General features: G+C 43.8%; 2 protein-coding genes across 2 annotated transcripts in view; both read right to left on the reverse strand.

The window, feature by feature from the left end:
• Nucleotides 1-391: 391 nt before the first annotated feature.
• LOC136551840 (E3 ubiquitin-protein ligase AIP2-like) lies at nt 392-4059 on the reverse strand. The gene is made up of 5 exons (XM_066543384.1): nt 3576-4059; nt 1997-2210; nt 1407-1648; nt 795-1004; nt 392-688 (listed from the first exon to the last, which is right to left on the reverse strand). The coding sequence occupies exons 1-5, from the start codon at nt 3732-3734 to the stop codon at nt 539-541; spliced, it is 975 nt and encodes a 324-aa protein (XP_066399481.1). The 5' UTR covers nt 3735-4059; the 3' UTR covers nt 392-538.
• A 2743-nt stretch (nt 4060-6802) lies between these two features.
• Nucleotides 6803-23731, reverse strand: part of LOC136548703 (uncharacterized) — a 21998-nt gene continuing 5069 nt past the window's right edge. The window contains exon 10 of the mRNA XM_066540136.1: nt 6803-7309. Within this exon, the coding sequence (XP_066396233.1) occupies nt 6803-7309 (507 nt within the window). The remainder of the gene's footprint in view (nt 7310-23731) is intronic.

Here is a 23731-nt window from a genome sequence, read left to right on the forward strand (position 1 = left end):
GGTCTCTCTGTGTCCACATAATCATAGCTCCGAAAAAAATACACCAGCTTCTTAAACTAAAACGTAAAAAAAGAATTTTTCCGTACTAGCCAATCCTCAGAAGTCACAACTTATGCTACTCCTCTCTGTTGATCAAAAGCGACATACTAGCCTGTTCGCTTGGTCATATTTGGCTTATAAGTCATGGCTTATCAGCCAACGAACAGTATTTTTCTCTCACACCAAACCAGCCAACAGTACTTTCAGTCATGGCTTATAAGCCAAACAAGCCCAAACGAACAGAGATACGCCTGATATGATTACATGTCGACTACGGCTAGGATTCCAGCTACGCAGCCTAGAAACTAGACGATAAGATAAACGAACACAGACAGCACCATAGCACAGATCAGAGGCATAAGATCACAAGATATGTAACTAGGTACATGTAGCACATGGTTATACCTAGTATTTGCGGAGAACAAGAGGTGTATACGACAGTAATGCACCAGATAATCACGAAGTTCGTCAAAGGGATTACATTCTGGTACTGTTGAGTTCAGATATACATGAATTCCCCACCCCTGACAGCATTTGCCGCACCCCTTCTATCTTCTTCCTCCTCCCTTTCACGCTCCTTCCTGCTCTCGTACACATGGTCATCCGTCCTTAGCTCATGCCGGCAGATAGGGCAGGAGTTGTTCTCGTCCTAAATGAAACAAAAAACCACGGTTGGTTAGATACACTGATTGCAACAATGATGCTCCTCCACTCTAAATCTACCTACTTATTTGAAGGGTTCACAAGAAATTTACCAGCCATGGCTTTAGACAAGGAGGATGGAAGAGATGCTTGCAAGGAAGCTCCTGCATCTTGTCATCCACAACCAAGTTTTCGCGGCAGACAGCACACTCCGTCTCACTACCCAATCTAGCAATGACTTCCTTGGTAACAGTAATGACAGGTAGATTGGCAACAACTTCCTTTGAAGCTGGGGGTGCTCTTGGTGGATGCTCAATGATTCCCTGGCATTAAAATGTAACTCAAGATCAGTATTTTCACATCCTATTACAGTTTCAGCTACCTGAAGCAGACTTACATGGCAGAGTTAGAAAGTTGTGCTTGACTACAAATTGTACAGTCTCAATAACGATGGTAATAATAAATTTAAAGAGAATTATTTCCACATCCATCAAAACATGATGAGATTACCTCTGCCTTTGAGCAAATCAGTACTATCACTTGAGTGCAGTGCAAATTAGGTTTACAAGGGTAGTTTGTCATGAGATTGGACAAACTAAAGATCATATAATTGTGCACCCTTCTTTAGTTGGTTAAAAGACCTAGCAGTGTGCAGTGACAAAAGACCTAGCAATGTACTAAAGAAGTGGATTCTCATGAAATGATCATTAAGTATTCATGCACACCTGCAGTGATTCTTCCAAAGCAGTTTCTAGATCCCTGTCGCCTGATATGGTTTCTAGGAGGTTCATTATAGCAGGTGTAATCTCCTCGGCTCTAGGCACCGTTCCATTGCTGTTCCCATCTTGATCTCCAGAGGATTCAGTTAGTATGCTCAATTCCCGCGTTAAATTCTGGGCAACAAGCCATGCTGGAGGTGGAGGTTCCTGTCCCAGAGTAAGGTGCCCTTCAAAAAGAAATCTGGTGTCTGCGAAAATCAACATCTTATTAACAAATAGATATAGATAGGTAATAATTTTGAGATATAGCTATGTTAAGTGAATAACAAAAATAGACCCACATTTGTTTTGTATTTACATATGCTCAACTTGATAAACCCAACAAATGTCATCTAATTAAATGGTCGGCATTTGAAGTAGTTCTTATAACATTACCACGAGATCACTTATTTCATACAGGGTTCCACATGTATTTAACTATTTATAGATGCCTTTGGATGTTTCATTATAAATAACAATTCACCATAGTACATTCTAACTAAATATTTAGACTTTGTTTATTAATCTAACAATAAGATTTTAAATATGTTATGTACCTGCTTCTCTGTTGCTTGGCATGGAATCCTCATTTTCTTTTTCATCAAGATGCTCACGGGCCCTTGAAATGCAGGTCTTCAGGTGCTCCTTTTCAGCAGGATTACTTACCAGCTTCTCTGTTCCCATGAAGAGGTTCAGACCAGCATGCCAGAATCCCGGAGCTGTATATCTGGTTTGAAGCACTGTTGCAACACGGCAAACCGTTGAATACATCTGTGGAAAGTAACAAATGCTCAAAATTAACACAAAGACAATAGACGACAATTCATAAATAAATTCAACCAGAGGGGGGGGGGGGGGGGGGGGGGGGGGTGCCCCATGGCTTTGCAGTTTGCACTAAAAACACCTCAGTGAAACCGGTCTAGAAAACCCCGAACCCCGGCCTCACCCTATAGTGACGTACAGTAACCACGGTTGGTGACCACTGTCATTACCCCAGCTGGCAGGTACCACTACTTGGTGATCAACCACCACACTACTAGTGTGTTTTCTAGATCACACTTGTAACAGTCAAGAGTGAACATAAAGGACATTCAAGGCCATAGCAGTCCAAATAAATAAGAGATTATGTAAAATAATACCAATATAGGCATATAGTCGTACAATAGGATGCAAATTGAATGACAAGATTGTTTCCAGTTAAAAGAATCGCCAATCGTACCTTTTTTTATAACATTAATATAGATCAAAATGCCCACAAAAAAGATGCTATGCATTTTGCAGCTCCATGGAAAATATCTCAATTTGTATATGTGCGTGCCATGCAGTAGCATATACATGTCTTTCATGTACTCTTAGTTAAGCACATCAAGAGAAGTTACCTTGGCCTTATGGATCCCTATGCCCCACATCATGTGTTACTACTTTCTGCAGATAAGTTTGTTCCTCAGATGGCCACTAATACTGGGGTTGTGATGCGACTTTTATATGACCTCAAACATGATGATCTTAGTTAGAGCATTCGTTAATTGATATAACAGGGGTAAAGCAAAGTGTCATGGATTGGGCTGCCAAATGGGTTACTGTTGTGCTGCTATAAAGGTTCAGAGCATATGCCAGGAAAGGGGATCGAACAAAACAAGTATAGGCCCTGTCTTCTCCTACCTCTGAACTCTGCTCATGTACTAGCTCTTGCTACCTGCCTCTGATTCCTTGCTATTTCCTGTCTCAATTCCATTCTGATTCTCTTGTGTTGTATCCCAAACCACCAATCACTGCTATTTGTCGGTCTAGGGCCGTGACACAAAGTCATGTCATTATTCAACAGGCACGTTAAGTTTTGACCAAAACCATAGTAGCACAGCGAGTTCAGCCAGCCTTGATTTCATCATCTATTGACGAACAGGTGCGAATGTCCCTAGTTAATTGCTATGGAAACCCCATGACTAAAATTTAGCAGTTGCAATCGAAGCAAATCCATGTCCAGCAGTGCTACTGCTACGGCCTACGGTTCCATCAACATCGAATTTTGGTTTTTGGATAGCCAGTGGTGCCGGCCACCCGAATTCCATCTTGTAGAAGGCAACGAGAAATTTTCCGTGGAGGCTCGAGAGGCAGGTGAGGTGAGGTCTGCGTTACCGATTTGCGGAGGGTGGGTGAGGCGCCGGCGTAGCGGTCCCGTACGGCGGCGGCGAGTTCGTTCACGGCCTCCTCGAAGTGCTGCTTCTTCCCGAGCCTCTGCCGCAGCGCCTGGAGGCGCGCCTCCACCGCGGTCTCGTCCGTAGCGGTCGCCGACATGGCGGCAGGCTGTGTGGTGGGGGAGAGCAGGGGCCCTCTGATTTGGATCCGCGTCCTGTGATTTCGAGAGTTTCTGGGCTTATAGGTAGGACTGGGATTTGGGAATCGAAGGTTGGCGTGCGTCGCCGCTGCGGACGTATAAAAAGGAGGGAACGCCGGTGCCGGAGGTGGGCGCCGCGCGCTGGCTTGGAGGAGATGAAAGAAACACCGCGGTAGGCGGGACGGTGGCCGCTGGCCAGGGAGGCGGGCGGGCACGCGGTGGCGTGCTGCTGGACGGGACGGGCGGAGCCTGACGGGGAGGCCTGCCTTGCCGTTACCTTGAGACGGCGCGGTTTGATGGCCAGGGTGTACGACTCCGACCCGAGCCGATACGGTACACAAAAACCTGGACCCGAGCCGATATCCCAAATTTCTTATAACGGCGATTTATCTTATCTTCCTCGTCTCCGGCGACGGCGAAGATAAAAGATGGAATCGTTTTCTCTATTACACCTGTGTTAAAGATGGGAACGACAACTAGAATGTCAGCAACTTCACCAGCAGGCGGTGATATTAAGACGGAAATGATGCCACCGCCGTGGAATAATTTTCTTCGGTCTCTTTTCTGTTTTTTTGTCGTGGTGGCCACGATGAAGAACTAGGTAGAATAATTTTCAGATAAGTCTTCTTCATTCTTCGATGACAGAAATAAGAAGTTTTTCAACTCCGCTTGTAGCAATGTTGGTCGTTGTTCGTTGGACATCTTTTCTCAGGCCTTTTGCCAAGTGTTTGTCTATACGGTCATTCATACGAAAATCTGTTTCTGGATATATAGTGTATTTTAGAATGCTCGTAACGTATTGATGTACCTAGCTATTATTTAATATAATTCTTCTTTTGTCAAAAAAAAAAAAAAACTTAGACCTTTGGTGCATTTTCTATGCCGAAACTTAGACTCGGGCGCGGCCAAACGGGCATCCACATATGTGCGCTCAGGCAACGACATCCAACCTGTTTCTGGCTGCTGCTATGTCCAAGGGTAGCTCCGGTGCTAAAATAGCTATTTATCAGAAAAAAAGTTTAATTTACCTTTCTCATTGTCGTGGTCGTCTAATTTTCGTTCATAATCTACAAAATCAGTTTTTTAGTCTCATCAACTTTTGAAAACCGTTTAATTTTGCACCTTGAACGGTTTTGATAATGGTTTTGTTGATGTGACACCACGCCAAATAAGATAAAATCAGACTAAGTTGAAAGCTAGAAGGAGGTAACCATCATCAAATCAAAATAACTAAAGGTGCAAAAGTGAACTGGGATTAACAGTTGACGAAGGTTTAAAACTGAATTTATAGATTAAAAGAAAAATTAGATTTTTTTTTATGTATGTCCCGCGTTCTCAAAGCACAGATAAAATGGACTACCCCTCTCACCAGGTATCAGGCCCCTATATGCGGACGGCACATGGGGTTCGGAAGTTTTCTCGAACTAGGTAAGATGTCTTCTACCTAAAGCTAAAATAGCTCGGGAGTGTCTACCCCGTAGCCCAAGTTTTTTTAGAGGAAAAGGAAAGGAGTGACTAGTTGTCTGCGGGAAGATTTTGTGTGCCTTTATCATTTAGATTTTTATCCGATAACAGATTGACAAATCAAAAGTAGAATAAAATATTTAAATAAGAAAATGATACATCATACATGTAGTTTTACAATCAAAGCCAGCAGAAAAATAGAAAAAAAACAAAAAAAATAATCATTGGCAGAAAAAACATCACGTAACAAACATCAAAGAATCAACAGAAAAAAAAGAGAAATACGAAAAAAACCAAAAAATACTCATTGGCAGAAAAAAAAAACATCATGTAAGTCTGTCTCCGACAAGAAACTCAAATGGGCACCCAAACCCAAAATGGGTAGCAAGATATCCAAAATTAGCCTCCAACAAAGTACCTATACGGTAGACCTATTTTGGATTGCCTGAGAGGCGCAACTCAAATATGGATATCCTCTCTCCTAAAAACTCATTTGCAGAAAGGATTATCTTTTGGAACTTATTGTTAGAGAAGATGCCGAATAGATATTGAATATTTTACTTCTAGCACTTCTTAAAGGACGAATGAGTCTTGTATTTTAGGCGTCGTTTTTGAGATAGCCTAACAAACATGAATACCATCATGGCGCGGCGCACCTGCAAAAGATGGAGGAGGTCAAGCTCGCGGCGGCCTACTACCTCTGCCGGGCCTCGGGCCGCTCCACCGCGCAGGTCTACGAGAAGGTGCCGCTCCGTCGCGGGCGCCGCCCGGGGCTGCTAAGACGCCGACGCCCCCGTGGTCGTGGGCCTGGGCGACGCCGAGTTCGCGGTCATGATGTTCCTGGACGGCTGCTTCCTGCTGCAGTACATGGTCGCCGACGGTAACGTTGTCGACGACACGGCGGCGCCCGTGCTGCAGAACCGGATGACGCTGTCCACGGGGCCCAGCATCCAGAAGGACATCTTCCTGCTCGAGAACCAGATCCCCTGGCTAGTGCTCAACGCGCTCAAACAGCCTGTTCGGGAGGTCGTAAACGATCGTGGATTATTTACTGCTGGCTGATTTGATGTGAGAGAAAAACACTGTTCCTGGCTGGAAATTTACGATCGTTTACGAGCAAACGAACAGGCTAAAGAGTTCACGTTGGTCGACGTGCGCGGGTTCGTCCGAAGGATGTCCCTTGCTGCCGCCGGGGGATGCACAGAAAATAATTGCACGAATCTACAAACAATCTCAACCACACAAAAGTGAATGAGAACATGGCACCATATCGGGCCTGTTCGCTGATAGGTTTCTGGGCTAGTTTGGGCTGGCTAATGCTGGTTTATTGTGAGAGAAAAACACTGTTAACTGACTGGTTTGGGCTGACTGAAACCAACGAGCGAACAGGCCAATCATCCGTGAGTTATTTAGAAATTCCGTCAAAGGAAAATCGGATGCGGCAGGTAACGACCGACCATAGTGGGCCATATACTTCCCGCCAAGCAAACATGACCACCTGGACCATCTTCTCCTGGGCCGTGGCCGAGGCTAGCCCGTACCCAGGCCACACCCTGTGCACTGTTCATCGTGGGCGTCCACAACTGCGACGCTCCACGGCCCGCGCAGACGCCAGCAGTACCACCGTGCGCCAGGCCCCCGAAACGCTGCCGACGCGCGTGGGCCGCAGAGTTGAGCGCGCGCACGTGGACCGGGAGCGGATCGGCTCGGTAACGGAACCATGAACCTGGCCGTGGCCGGCGAACCAACCAAAACCACGTTCGCACGCCGCGGTCCGCGAAGGCAGCGCGTCGCAGGCAGAACCGAACCCACGCCTCTCCGGGGTCGGGGTGTCATCAGCGTCTCTCTCTCTCTCTCTCCGCGACGTCGCGAAGAAACCGGCCGACTCTCTCGGTCTCGGCACGTCGGCCGCCGTCCTGGAGTCTCCTATCCTGTGACGATCACCATCACCTCTGCTGGCTCCGGGACGGCGACCCGCCCCGCCCACACGCGGAGCCGTGTTGCTGCGCGGCAGCCGGACGGACACCGGCCGGGACGGTTTGGCTGCTCCTGCTGCCTGCCTGCCTGCTCGCTAGGCGCACGTGTCTGAAAACCAGCCGCAAAATGAAAACACACCCAAGCGGGAGGCCGCAACACGCACGTCGTCGATGCGCCGATCTCGCTAGTAGCACGCCCATCATCAGCTTCGATCGGCCAAACCGCGCCATGGCCGCCCGGCCTTATCCTTTGAACCAACCCATTTCGCCCGTCCAATGGGATGGATCGTCTTTCTGATCGCAACGAGGCACAGAACCACTTGCCTGGGTCTGGTCTCGCAGTACCGATAAGACCAGACGCAGTACTACCGTGCACCGTCTACCAGCCCATCCATCTGGGACGAACTATGGACGGGTTTCCGGAGGACTAGGACTACCTCAAAAAATACATACATATTCGCTCTGTCTCTAAAAAATAATCATCCTTGCTTCCTAAAAAGTAAAAAAAAAATACGATTTTTTAACGTTGACTAAATATATTTAACAAAATATTAATATTTATTATACACGATAGATCATTAAATATATTTTTATAATAAATTGATTTGAAAAATATAAATGTTACCCGCATTATCTACGAGAAGCAAGTGGAATTCACATGCGCCGAGTCAACCGAACATGATATCTGGTTTCTGTATGTACTCTACTCCGTATCAATCAACGACGTGTCAGTCAGGTCAAGCATATCACTTCTAAGCCCTTGTTTAGTTCCACCCCAACTTCCAAAAAGTTGCTATAGTACTCCCTCCGGTTCTCTAAAGCAAGTCGTTTTGAGGTTGTCTTAAGTCAAACATTTTAAACTTTGACTACAAATAACTTCTTTTGGTTGAGTTTAAAAATATAAAAGTGATGTAAGTAGATTCATCTCAAAATATAGTTTCATAAAAGTATATATTGACTATATTTTATAAATATTTTATAGCAAAAAGTTACAGTCAAAATCGTTTCTTAAAGATCGTGTCGATGTTCAAAACGACTTGTTTTAGAGAACCGGAGGAAGTACCTGTCACATCGAATATTTATGGCTCGTGTATGGAGCATTAAATGTAGACGAAAAGAAAAACTAATTACACAGTTTGGTGGGAAATTACGAGACGAATGTTTTAAACCTAATTGGTCCATGTTTGAACACTATTTACCAACTAAAAACGAACATGCTACAGTAGTCCTAAAATCCAAATTCCTAAAACTAAACAAGGGCTCAATGTTTGTCCTCTAGCATTAAATAAAACAGCAGAGGCTCGCTACGAAATTCAACAACGCGCTACATTCATATCATCTGGCGGTGCCACTTATTTATTCCGACACCATACATTTATTCCGTGTGAGGAAATATTTATATGGTGCAAGCTAACCGCAGGTTGGCGGGTTGATTTCGGTGAGAGCTTATCAGTCAGTCAACGGTGTTTTTTTTATAACAAACCAACATCAGTTGAACTTATCAGCCCATAAACCAATCAGCGAACAGGCTATTAGTGTACAGTCCAACATGCAGCGTCTCAGTTCGCTTCATTGTATGTGTATATCTATATGTGTGCCGCATATATATTTAATTAAACAAGCAGTACGCATATATACTATGTTCGTTGACTGAGAAAATACAACTTATAAACTAAGCTGACGATATTTCTGTGGTGCTCGCCATGCCGCATGCCAAAACAAGACAAAAAGAACCCGCCGAGGGTGACGCACGGATGCGGACACGGAGGTTGTGCACCCAAGTTGGCAAACCGCTCGCGCGCTTCCTACCTTGCAAATTGATTTGAGAAAAAGGCGCAAAAATGTGGTTGGGGTGTACCGTACGTGATGAACTGCAAAAGTTTGGTGACCAAGGCCGCCATCGGTGATGTGGCCGAGTTCGTGTCCAAGGGATGGGCTAAACTTCGCGCGATATTGAAGTTTATTATCATCATTATCGCCACCATGACACGACGGTGGGATGGGACTAGTATTGCAAGATGATGAGATTATATTTGGCTGCAACCACGCTGTTGAATTGAATCCGTGCAAGTGCTAGCTGCGAAATTTTGGAGCTCATCAAAGTCAGATGTATGTATGGAATCAAAGTCAATTGCTTGGAGTGTAGTATATTATTTCAAGTGTACATGTGTCTATGTTTTATTACAGCTTGGAAAACGACAAGCCTCTGCAGGAATCTTACGGTTTTTGATACATACCGATCTCGGCAGTATCTGTCCAGACCTTTAAATTAGGGGTGCCAACTGCCAACCGGAACAGTTTCATTAGTTTTCTTGCGGGTTTTTGTAGTTCGATCGCCTTACTAGATCCTAGATGATCGCCTACTGGCGCCATGGCGGCATGCAATGAACGGGATGGACACTACGTATACGTGCACGTAGGGATTACCGATTACGACAAGGTTAATTAATTAGACGACATAAACACGCGCTGTGCTCTACGTACTCAACCAACACAAACACGTCGACCGCCGGCCAGCCGAGCCGCGCGCTCCAAAACCCCAAAACTGCCTTGGGTTGGGAGGCCCATAGTAATACGTAGGTTTTCCTGCCTGCGCTGTGCGTTGTCAGTCGCTGCGCCATCTCGGCCGGCCGGCCGGCCGGTTTCGTTTCCTCTTTGTACTCACGAACGTCTCTGCCAGGAATCCCGTCCCAAACAGAGAAACCGAACATGCATGAGTGGCTAGGCCAGCCAAGCGCAAAGCAAGGACGAGCGTGCTGTAGACCAGCAAGAGAGTCGTGCTACACGGAATCACAGGCAAGCTAGAGCCTCGTCACATGAACAGCTAGGTAGTGTTTGTGACTAACGACTAAACTAAAAGCATCTTTTATCGAAAGAGAAGCTAACTTTGAGCAACCGTTTACCGTCACGAGTAACATCTTGTACTATTTCTTATGACTACTGCTATTGTCGGGTTTATAAACCAGGGGTTCATCACGGATCGACTTTTCGACAAAGGCTCGGCCCAAACAGACAACACATAACTCATGGGTCGGCCCAAGTATCTAAACAACAGGCCAGAAGGGCGATCCAATCGCCGACCGAAAGGTCTGGCCGAGGAGGAACGACGCCCGTTTTTCGACTCCGGCCCACCTCTCCAACCGGAGGGCTCACTTCGGTCTCCAGCCCGCCTCCGGACAGCCTCTCCGACCGGACGGCCTGGCTAAAGCACTACTTCCGACTTCGACCCCACGTCTCCGACCAGGGGTACGCAAAACCTCTGCTCACTACTCTTCTTCGACTGAAACAATCAGAGCCGACTGGGACCAACCGACCAGGAACGCTCGCTCGAAAAAGGACCAGGGAACGAACGGAGAAAGTAAGGCAGGGCACACAAGTCAAAACCACAATACCAGGGACCGTACCCTATACACCTGCAGAAACAGTATTCTGCAACCTCTCTGACACAAACAGTGTTGTAGTCGTCGACATTTTCCTCTACAGTATTATGGACGTCATTAACTCCCATACGATAAGACCCTCCCACATGCCTCTGGGCATCGACAGTGTTGTGGGCGCCGACTTTTACCATACCGAACGAACATGGTAAAAACCCCTTGCATGCCTCTAGGTATCAACAGTGTGGCAGACGCCAACATCTGCCATACCCGAAGAAGACAACGCCACCTTCCACATGCATCTGACATTCAACAGTATTGTAGACGCCTACCATCATCATGTATCCACCGGCGTAGGCAACAAGGCTCAAAAGCATACATACTCTCTCCCTCTCATTTGTAAGGCCGTCCCTTTCATCTATAAAAGAGGATGCGCTATCTCCCAACATCCAGGTAATTTCAGATTCATTAGATCGATTAAGTTTACTAGTTCACAACCACAGAACCGCTAGGTTCGAACCTCAAGCACACGCTTGAACATTTAGCTCATAGCGGAGCACCTGGACTCAGGAATAAAGTCACCGACCAACTCAAACTGGACGTAGGGCACGTCGCCTGAACCAGTATAAACCCTGTGTCATTGAGTGCTAGGCCACCTCCGATCACAACGTACGGCAAAACACCAAATATTTACTTGTTGATCACTTTCTGCACCGATAGTTGGCGCCGTTCGTGGGGAAGACGCTGTACGTTCAACACTTTTTGTCATCGGATGGCCCACTTTTCCACCACCTTCGCCATGGCGGGCTCTGGCGATACGATTCGCTTTGGCTCACTAAAGTTTTCCGTACTCCTACCTGTTGGGATGTGGGTTCCACCCGTCTCCAAGCTGTCCTAGGCCTTCCTCTTTGAAAGCCTGAACTTCGTCGCCGACCGGCTCGGTGTACTACACCTCTGTGAGGAGGCACTCGTTTCGGCACCCGTTGGAGGGGCGCCCCCATCAACTCCGGGATGCACGACTTCGACGACGCGGCATCCGCGCTTCATTCCAAGCAAACTCTCTGCTCAAACCCCGCTATAAGTAATGTACATGCTGTTATTTACTTGCTATTCTCTATCTTTCACCGATCACCCGAAGGGACCCCATTGTCCCCGTCGTGACCACCATACGACCGGTTCCCCCCATCGCGACCACCATACAAAAATGGGACATTTGCATTGAGAGTGTTGGCACCGAAGATCAACTTGCCAATATATTCACCAAGCCATTGGATGAGAAAAAAGTTTTGCAAGCTAAGGAATGAGTTGAACATATTGGATTTCTCAAATATGTGTTGATGCACCTCCATTTATATGACATGCCTCTCCTTCGAGCGATTCAAGGTAAAAGTTGATTGGCATGGCATACATCCTTACTAAGAACATGTTTAGTGCATCTAGACATATTTCACACTTAATAGGCTCATTCATGAAAATCAAATGAATTTGATGATTGTATGGTACCGCTATTGCTTCTATGCTTGACTTAATCTAGTGGTAGCATATGACATGTTTGTGAGCTTGTAAACCTAGTGTTTAATCTAGAAAATGAGCTCTAAGTATTTAACTCAACATGGTACAAGATAACCCTTATTTGGAGGTGTGAAGAAGTTTGTCCTTGGATCAAACAGAGTTAAATATCTTTGGCAAATGATCTAGATTGGACCAAATTTAGAAAAATGATCCTCACCCTATTGATTGACATTGATAATCTCAACATATCTACATTTTAGAACATTTGTGGTCATTGATGACAAAGGGGGAGAGAAACAAAGATATTAGTGTACTAAGATAGTGAAAAGACAACAAAGGGAGAGAATTTGAAATAGGGGGAGAGATATGACAAAGGAAAGAGATCAATTAAAATGTTGAGCACACAAGTAGGGGGAGCAAGCTCATGAACTTGTATGGTGCATTTGAATGTGCATTTCATATGTTTGCTTGCATGGCACAAGTTTTAAATTTCAATATTAATGCTTGTGTGGTGTATGCTAGTTATAGGTTTGAATGATGAAATAAAAATCTAGCATGCATAAGTTTATCTAGTGATTTCATTTCCAAGTGTTTCCAAGTGGTATCGAGCTAACCATGGTGCTAAGGATGGTATAATGATGCACTCCGATTGGTATCACGCTTCAAATGTCTATCTTTTATACCTTAGCATCATTTAGTAGACATTGTCTCCTATATTTCCTATCTAAGCATATGTGCAAGCTACAATCTAAACTCTTAGCACATATGTAGGGGGAGCAATTGCTACCATTTTAGATTCATGAAACTTGTCCATATCTTTTTACACATGGTAAATATGCTTGGGCACGCAACATGGATTTAATTGAATTTCAATTCATATCTTTGTGAAAGGGTTGTCATCAATTACTAAAAAGGGGGAGATTGAAAGCTCTAGTTTGGTTTTGGTGAATTGATGAAACCCTAAGTGCTAACCTAGTTTATCAAGTGATCATGAGATAGGTAGCACATTCCAAGTGGTAAAGCAAATGAAGATCATGACATGATGATGGTGATGCCATGGTGATGATCAAGTGCTTGGACTTGAAAAGAAGAAAGAGAAAAAAACAAAAGGCTCAAGGCAAAGGTATAAATGGTAGGAGCCATTTTGTTTTGGTGATCTAGACACTTAGCGAGTGTGATCACATTTAGGTTCGATAGCCGTACTATTAAGAGGGGTGAAACTCGTATCGAAATGCATTTATCAAAGTGCCACTAGATGCTCTAACTCATTGCATATGCATTTATGATCTAGTGGAGTGCTAACACCCTTGAAAATATTTGTGAAAATATGCTAACATATGTGCACAAGGTGATACACTTGGTGGTTGGCACATTTGAGCAAGGCTTAGGAACTTCACCGGCGGAGTGTTCGCCCATAGAGTGTGGATAGTCCAACGGTGCCACCGACGCCCTAGACAGAAAAGATGGAGGTCACTGTAAGTGACCGGACGCTGGTCTCGGTTGGACCGGTGCGTCCGGTCAGTGGCAGTAGAGGACGCACAGCATCGGTCTCTGACCGAACATTGTGTCACTTAGTGATCGAACACTGACAGGGTGTGTCCAGTCCTGTTGACATGGCAGCGCATAGGGGAGTTGCCGTGTGACCGGACGCTGGGTGTGTCCGGTCGAGCACATGAAAAATCGTTTCTAGATGCTTACTAGAAATGACCGGACGCTGAGGTCCAGTGTCTGGTCACTTCGTAGTAGTGCGTCCGGTCACCTTTTGACCGTTGGGATCAGGCGCTCAGTATTTGAAGAATGGGGACACGTGGCACGCATCGCATGACCGAACGCTGAGGTCCAGCATCCAGTCGATTTGACCGGAGCGTCAGATCACCCTGTGTTGTGCCCAGTGAAGGGGTACAACAGCTCTATTTCATGGGGGCTTCTATTTAAGCCCCATAGCCGGCTCAAGCTCACCCTCTTGGCTATTTGTATTGACAATAGCAACCTTATGAGCTTAGCCAAAGCCCTCCCACTCATCTCCATCATTGATTCATCATCTTTGTGAGATTAGGAGAGAATTCAAGTGTATTGTTTAGTGTTTGCATCTAGAGGCACTTGGTGTTCGTATTTCACTATAGGATTCGCTTGTTACTCTTGGTGGTTACCACCACCTAGACGGCTTGGAGCAGCGAGGATCATCGAGCGAAGGGTGGTGATTGTCTCTGGCTTCGATCGTGGTGATTGTGAGGGGTTCTTGACATTTCCTCGGTGGAGAGCCAAAAGGTACTCTAGTGGATTGCTTATGGCTTGTGTGATCCTCATCTTGTGTTGGTTGTGTGGCACCCTATTGAGGGTTTGGCATGTGATGCCAATTAGCGTGTAAACCTCCAAGCGAGTGAATCGCCACAACGAGGAGTAGCTTGCCGGCAAGCAAGTGAAACTCGGTAAAAAATCATTGTGTTCATCATTTGATTCCGAGGTGATTGGTCTTCATTGGTATTTATTTTTGTGATTGATTGGCTCCTTCCTCAACACGTCGGTATAAACAAATTACTCACTCTCTTTACTTTACCACAAACTAGTTGCCAAGCTCTTTAGTGTAGCTAGTTGTGAGAGCTTGTTAGTTTAGTGAGTGTGGCTCTTTAGTTAGCCTTTGAGAGCACATTAACTTAGTGTAGTGTCATAGCTATTGTGTGAATAGAAACTATATAAACTAGAATTGTGGTAGGTGGCTTATATTTTTAGTAGGCTAGCGCAACACTTGCTTCGCCTCATAATTGTCTAACCAGATTATTAAGTGTTGTTGTAGAATTTTTTAATAGGCTATTCACCCCCTCTAGCCATTAGGACCTTTCAAGTGGTATTAGAGCCGAGGTCACCGTGATTTGAGGCTTAACAACCTTTGGTGTAAAAATGGCTCAAATCAACAACACCAAGAAGCCACCCCAATTTGATGGCACAAATTATCCGTATTGGAAATCAAAGATGACCACACATATCAAGTCAATCAATAGAAAAGTATGGAAGGTGGTAGAAACCAAAATTAAGATTGAAGATCCAAAGAATCCCACCGTGGCCGAAGAAGTGCTTCTCCAAAACAATGACATTGCTCTAAGTGCCATTCATGATGCAATTGATGAGAGAACATTTGAGCAAATCAAGAATATTGAGATGGCTCATGAGGCTTGGAAGAAGTTGGAGGAATCATTTGAAGGCACTCAAGCCATGAAGGGTGCAAAGGCATACATTCTCAAAAAGAAGTTTGTAAGCTTCAAGATAAAGGAGGATGAGAGTGTACCGGAGATGTTCCATAGGTTTCAAGTGCTTGTCAATGATCTCAAAGCACTTGGAGAAGAGGTAAAGGACAAGGACTTCTCCCATAAGTTCTTGAGATGTTTACCTTCAAGATTTGGCACATTGGTCACTATTCTAGTGAGAAGTGGTTTGGACACTAATGAGAACGGGGATCCTGATCTTCTGTCAGGTAGAGGTAACTATCGTTGTGGCGGAGAATGACACACCGATCCGACTTCAGATCAAAAGATTGAACCCTGCAATCTTAGCACCACAACTCCTCTGGTTATCAACTAAGACATGAATCTAGTTGCCCTCACTAAGAAGGCTAATCCCTGCCTACGCAATGAAGAACACAAGCAAGAATAAGAAAGAAAGCAACTAAATTGCAGATGAATGATTAATCTCACGAAGTTGGGGTCTCACAAACCAATGAACGGGGAAACTATTCTCGATAGATTAATCTAAGCAAAACCCAAACCCTAATGGAGGGGCGGCAGTAGTTTATGAAGACTCTAGGGTCATGCAAGACCTCTGGACGCACCCTTAATGGGCCCAAACACGATACATGGTTCAACGGACCAAAAGACGGTGTCACAACACCCTAGCAGATTCTGGACGCTAACTTGTGACCACGATTCCTATTGATTTCGAATAGATTTTGATGTGAAACCACTTGGATTGACTTCCTTATCAAATTAGCTTTCCATCCATATGTGGATCATCAAAAACGGAGTCCGGATGCGTCTTGGGTGACCAGTTTAAGGCAGACTGGTCCTAGAGGCCGAGGCGGACTCGAAATTATGTTGGACCGGGCCTCTGGTTCCTGTTGGACGTCCTTGCTGGTCATCTTCGCCTTCACCACGTCCTCTAAGTCCTTCATGACCCTCTCCAATGTTCCTAAGCAAGATAACATCATTAGCTAGTAGTCTATTCTCAAAAGTATAAAAAGGATCGCTTAAGAACGAGCTCACATCTAAATTGAGTTGACGCATTTGAACCCGGGTCATTGGACCTTGCATAACGGTTGGAGGATCAGCGGGTACATCCGAAGGAGTGATGTCCTCATCATCCTCCCCCTCTTGAAATGAAGTCGTCCTTGACTCAAGCTCATCTTGGTCTCCCAAATAAGGTGGCAACTCAAGTTTGTAGGCATTAATATTTATTTTCTCAATTATCTTATAAGCACCAGCTACTCTTGATATTAATTTAGACTTACGCAGCTCAGGAAATCAATCTTTTCTCAAATGTAACCAAACCAAATCACCCGATTCAAGTTTAATCTCTTTTCTACCTTTACTACCAAAAATTCTATACTTTTTATTCATTCTTTCAATATTTGCTTTAGTTGTTTCGTGCAACTTACGAATAAAATCAGCACGCTCTCTAGCATCACTATGTATTCTCTTAGTGGTAGGTAAAGGCAAAAGATCAATAGAAGCATGGGGGTTAAAACCATACACTACCTGAAAAGGACTTATCTTGGTGGTGGAATGTTCTGCTCTGCTATATGCAAACTCCACATGCGGCAAACACTCTTCCCACATATTCAAATTGCGCTTCAAAATTATTCTCAACATGGTGGACAATGTTTGATTCACAACCTCAGTTTGCCCATCAGTTTGGGGATGATATATTGTAAAAAACAGCAGCTTGGTCCCCAATTTATTCCACAACATGCGCAAAAATGACTCAAGAATTTTGCGTTGCGATCTGAAACAATAGTAGAAGGCATACCATGCAAGCGAACGATTTTTAAAGAAAAGGTCAGCAATATGAATAGCATCATCGCTCTTATGACAAGGAATAAAATGTGACATCTTAGAAAAACAATCAACCACCATAAAAATGCTATCCCTCCCTCTCTTAGTCCTTGGCAAATCCAACACAAAATCCATAGATATATCAGCCCAATGAGTAGAAGGAACAGGAAAGAGGCATATACAAACCATGTGGGTTCAACCGTGACTTAGCTTTTTTGACATATGGCACACCGAGCCATGTACCGCTCTACATCTCGCCTCATCCTTGGCCAAAAGAAGTGTGTGGACAGCACCTCCTCTGTCTTCTTGGCACCAAAATGTCCCATCAATCCGCCTCCATGTGCCTTCTGCAACAACAAAAGATGAACGGATCCAACTAGAATGCATAAGCGGTTAGCTCTAAACAAAAACCCATCATTGATCATAAACTTATTCCATGTACGTCCCTCTCTACAATTAAGCAACACATCCTTAAAATCAGGATCAAGCGCATATTATTCTTTTATTGATTGAAGACCAAAAATCCAACAATCAAGTTGGGACAGCAATGTATATCTTCTAGACAAAGCATCAGCAATCACATTATCCTTCCCTTTCTTGTGTTTGATAATATAAGGAAAAGATTCAATAAATTCAACCCATTTATCATGCCTACGATTCAGATTATTTTGAAAGCAAAGATACTTAAGCGATTCATGATCAGAATGAATAATAAATTCTTTAGGCCACAAATAATGACGCCACATCTCTAAAGAATGAACAAGTGTATACAATTCCTTACCATACGTAGAATAATTAAGAATAGGGCCATGTAATTTTTCACTAAAGTAAGCAATGGGTTTACCATCTTGCATCAAAACACCTCCAATGCCAACTCCACTAGCATCACATTCTAGCTCAAAAGTCTTACCAAAGTTTGAAAGTTGCAGCAATGGTGCATGTGTAAGCTTGTCCTTCAAAGTGTCAAAGGACTCCTCATGTGCCTTTCCCCAATGAAACACCACTCCTTTCTTCGTCAACTCATACAATGGGGCAGCAATGGTGCTAAAATCTTTGACGAAGTAGCGGTAGAATCCTGCAAGACCAAGAAAACTCCTCACCTGTGTGACGGTTTAGGGAACCAACCAACTCTTTATGGCTTCAATTTTCATCTCGTCCACCTCAATTCCCTGTGGAGTTACAATATAGCCAAGAAAAGAAACTCGATCCATGCAAAAGATGCACTTCTCAAGGTTACCAAATAAACGTGCATCACGTAAAGCATTAAAAACAGCACGTAAGTGATCCATATGTTCATCAAAAGACTTGCTGTAAATCAATACATCATCAAAGTAAACTACCACAAAATGACCAATAAAAGCTCTTAAAACCTCATTCATTAAGCTCATAAAAGTGCTAGGTGCATTTGTCAAACCAAAAGGCATAACTAATCACTCATACAACCCGAATTTGGTTTTAAACATAGTTTTCCATTCATCTCCAAGTTTCATTCTAATCTGGTGGTAGCCACTTCGCAAGTAATCTTAGTGAAAATTATAGAACCACACAACTCATCAAGCATGTCGTCTAGCCTAGGAATAGGATGACGATATCGAATCGTAATATTATTGATGGCTCTATAATCAATACACATATGCCAAGTTCCATCTTTCTTAGGAACCAAAAGTACAGGAACAGCACAAGGACTAAGGCTTTCACGTAAATACCCATGGTCCAAAAGGTCTTGGACTTGCCACTAAATTTCCTTAGTCTCCTCGGGATTGGTTCGATAGGCAGCACGGTTGGGCAAGGTTGCTCCTAGAATCAAATCAATTTGTTGCTCTATTCCTCTCATAGGTGGCAGCCCTGGGGGTATCTCAGCTAGAAAAATATCCTCATACTCCTATAAAAGGTTAGTGACAGCAGGAGGACACCAAGCTAACAATATCATCAAGCAAAAACATAGCTCGTTTGCATACCAAAGCATAGCAAATATCATCATCAGAAATTTAGCAAAGTCATATTTTGTTGCAAGCATAACACCACCCTTCAATTTAATTCCCTCAGCCTTAGAAATAGATGTAGACTTATCCTTTTTAGGTGGGAAAATAGAATTAGCAACTTGCTGATTTTCAGATTGAACTTCATTCAAACTAGCAGTGTGTTCTCTATCAGATTGTACAATTTGAGCAGGGGTCAAAGGTACCAAAGTAATTTTCTTTCCTTTATGAATAAAAGTGTATTTATTACTTCTACCATGGTGTGTAGCATCATTATCATGTTCCTAAGGATGACCCTAATAAAAGTGAACAAGCTTGCATAGGTACCACATCACAATCAACAGAATCAGCATAAGAACCAATGGAAAATGAAACTCTACAAGTTTGTGTTACCTTTGCTTTACCAGAATCATTTAGCCGTTGAATATGGTATGGACGTGGGTGTGGGCGTGTGGTCAAGCCAAGCTTCTTGACCAAATTAGAACTCACCAAATTGTTGCAGCTACCTCCATTAATAATGACACGTGCTCGATGGTTGCTGATGACGAAGAAAATCTGGAACAAGTTATGGCGTTGTAGCTTCTCAGGTTGCTGGACTTGTGAGCTAAGCACCCGCTGTACAATGATGCTCCTATAGGACCGCCGTGGCCTCATCACCAAGGACTTCACCGTCCTCCTCATCTGTATCTCGGTCTTCTTCATCCTCAATATCAGAGGTGCTGATGTAACCATCTTCTATAGCAATATATGCCCGCTGACTTGGACAGTCCTTCTACACATGGCCAATTGCATGGCAACGGTGGCACTAAATGCCCAAAGTGCGTCCCATCGATGCAACGGATGAGGCACTCTTGGTAGGCACCTACAAAGAATTTTTACCTGAATCTGAAGGTCGTGTGGGAGGTGCCTTAGGTGTAGTGGAAACTCCAGAGGATGTTGGTCGCTTGCTCGCTGGTGGAGGCACCTAAAAAGTGGTTGGCTTGGTTAGCCCTAAAGATGGTGCCGAGCGTGGCATGTATATGGTGTTGACCTTGCTCTTGCTCTGTTGTTCACGCCCCTGTAATTCTTTTTCTACAAGCATAGCAAACTGAAACAACTGGTTGACAGTGTTAAATTCTTTATAATAAAAAATGTCCTAAATCTCACGCCTCAAACCCGAATAAAAATGACAGATGGCATATTGTTCCCCTCCACAACACTATAGTGCATCAATCCCTTTTGGAGCTCACTATAGTAATCATGTATAGATTTATCTCCTTGTTCTAATCGCATCAATTTCTTACGCAAATCTCTATGATAAGAAGGAGGAACAAAGCGATCATGCATAGCTACCTTAAGTTCTTCCCACATACCAGATAAAGCATCCTGTGCAGCTAGCCCATTCCACCAAATAATGGCAAAATCCTTAAACTCACTAGTAGCTTATCGAACTCTATGATGCTCAAGCACAAGGTGGGCACTAAACTTTTGTTCTACTATCATCTCCCAATCAAGATATCCCTTAGCATCATAATGACCCAAAAATGATGGTATTGTGAACTTAATCTTAGCATAAGGATCATCGGGTACACGGTGATTATTACCTTAATGGTGGTGGTGGACACCACCCATACATGTCGTGTTGCGGCGAAGACATTGTCGTAATCTTGCTTGTCGGAAGGCTGCTCGATCTATGTTCCCAATGACATCATGCACTGTGTCTTCTGGCAAGAGACCATCGGTGTTGTTGCCGGAGATGTCATTGTTGTTGACCGCCACCAATGCTTCCAACTCAGTAACCTTGTCGGTTAGCGTGAAAATTTGTTTGTCCAATCTCTCCATGCTATTGCCAATGTTGAGTTCAATGAGTGCATTAGTGATGGCCTTCCTGATGACCTCATTCATCCTTTTTTGGGCATCCTCTACAACAGCTTGTAGTTGCTCTTGGCTAACACACTCGTTGAAACCCTTAGGATTGTTATCTCCAGTCTGATCACCTCCTACCATTGTAAACACAAAAACAGAACAAACAGGTGAAAGTTATCCCTACCTACGTGGTTGCAGTGGTGTCACTTTTCATAGTAAGTGGAAGCGTCTTACTAAGCTCTTACAAAGTTTTACCAACACAAGCAGTGGGCGGTACAACCGGCGGCTGGTTCGTGATACCTGTGAGGCAGTGGTACCGAGATTGTAAAGCCCTTTTTTGTACTGATCTAAAGAATTTGTGAAGCTTGGAAGGCAAACAAAGAGTAATATGTATATCTGGTACACAAGTCAGTAATAGAAAGTAATGCTGAATTATAGTCCAAAGTACTTATTCTCGTTGCTGGTCTAACATGCTCCAAGTATCAGGTGTGTAACAAACAAGCAAGTATGGTGGATAGCAAGGAGACAGGTGTGTGAAAACAAGTATGGTGGATGGAAACAACAACACAAATAAGGAACCAAACAGAACACGCTAACACGGCTCACTTTGGTCTTCTCTATGTGCTCCTCTAGATATTGTTCATCTTTTGCCCCTCTTTTTTTTCTATTTTTTGGGGCTATCGTTGTTTTTTGGAAATTTTTGACTTTTTTATTTTATTTTTTGATATTTTTTCTTCACTTAGGAGCACAAAAGAAGTAACCACAAAAATATGAGCTTAAACAAGTGAAAGACGTGGCCTGTGGAATTTTTAGAAAACTTACTCAAAATCGACAAAAACCTTATGACCACGAAAAGAGGATCTTGTGACCGCTTTTTGACTAATTTAAAATTTTCTAACCCCGGCAATGCGGGGATAGACGGATCTAAATTTTTTAATCGATTTTGATATATGGAACGTCGAAATCAGAGTTCGTATGCGAAAACAAGACCAGTTTTAAGAATTGGCTCCGAATTAGAGGACAAAACAGGAACAATGTGCGCAAAATTGGTCATAACAGCAAAGATTTGATGGAAATGATGGGGGAAAACAAACTGGACTCTAACATGACCTAACCAGTAATAAGACCTTGACCAGGATACAACCTCAACACGATGGACTCTAAAACCGAAATACGCAAAGGCTATGGCGCGGAAGGTTCTAGGACAAGGAAAAAATATGGCACTGGACTATGGGACAAAAGTGAAACACTCAAAACTAGGAGATAAATGTGAACCTAATGGTATACCTTAGCTTTGATACCACTTAATAGGAATGGGGATCCCGATCTTCCATCAGGTAGAGTTAACTATCGTTGTGGCAGAGAATGACACACCGATCTAGCTTCAGATCGAAAGATCTAACCCTGCAATCTTAGCACCACAACTCCTCTGGTTATCAACCAAGACACGGATCTAGTTGACCTCACCAAGAAGGTTAATCCCTGCCTATGCAACAAAGAACACAAGCAAGAACAAGAAAGAAAGCAACCAAATTGCAAATGAATGATTAATCTCACGAAGTTGGGGTCTCACAAACCGATGAACGGCGAAACTGTTCTTGACAGATTAATCTAAGCAAAACCCAAACCCTAATGGAGGGGTGGAGGCTATTTATGAAGACTCTAGGGTCATGCAAGACCCCTAGATGCGCCCCTAATGGACCCAAACATGATACATGGTCCAACAGACCAAAAGACGGTGTCACAGCACCCTGGTAGATTTTGGATGCTAACTTGTGACCACGATTTCTATTGATTCCAAATAGCTTTTGATGTGAAACCACTTGTATTGGCTTTCTTATCAAATTAGCTTTCCATCCATATGTGGATCATCAAAAATGGAGTCCGGATGCGTCCTGGGTGATCAGTTTAAGACAGACTGGTCCTAGAGGCCGAGGCAGACTCAAAATCATGTTGGACCGGGCCTCTGGTTCCTGTTGGACGTCCTTGCTGGTCATCTTTGCCTCCACCATGTCCTCTAAGTCCTTCATGACCCTCTCCAATGTTCCTAAGAAAGATAACATCATTAGATAGTAGTCTATTCTCAAAAGTATAAAAATGATCGCTTAAGAATGAGCTGGCCTCTAAATTGAGTTGACGCATTCGAGCCCGAGTCATTGGACCTTGCATGATGGTTGGAGGATCAGCGGGTACATCCAAAGGAGTGATGTCCTCATCAGACACCATGACACCTAACCAAGTGTTGGAAGATATAATGACCGATGATACATATAGAGATGATGATGAGAAGGAAGAAAAGAAGGAGAAGAAAGATGAGAAGAAGAGTGTGGCATTTAAGGCCACATCATCCAAGGGCAAGGCTAAGCAAGAAACATCAAGTGAAGATGATGGCTCATGGGATGATGATGAAGATGAGAAGATGACTCTCTTCGTCAAGAAATTTGGTAAGTTCATGATGAAGAAAGGGTACCATGCTAGAAGAAAGAAATCTTCATCCAAGAACAAGGAAGAGTCAAGAAGGTGCTTCAAATATGGAAGCAAAGATCATCTTGTTGCTCAATGTCCATACAATAGCGACAATGATGATGACAACAAGAAGAACAAGAAGAAGGATAAGAAGGAAAAGAAGAAGAAGAAGGACAAGATGACCTTCAAGAAGAAGAAGGGTGGTTCATATGTGATCACTTGGGATAGTGATGCCTCCTCAAGTGATGATGATGATGGTGATGATGACAAGACCACCAAGAAGAAGGCACTTGCAA

The sequence above is a fragment of the Miscanthus floridulus genome, chromosome 4 (assembly GCF_019320115.1).
Source record: "Miscanthus floridulus cultivar M001 chromosome 4, ASM1932011v1, whole genome shotgun sequence".
Classification (NCBI taxonomy): Eukaryota; Viridiplantae; Streptophyta; class Magnoliopsida; order Poales; family Poaceae; genus Miscanthus; species Miscanthus floridulus.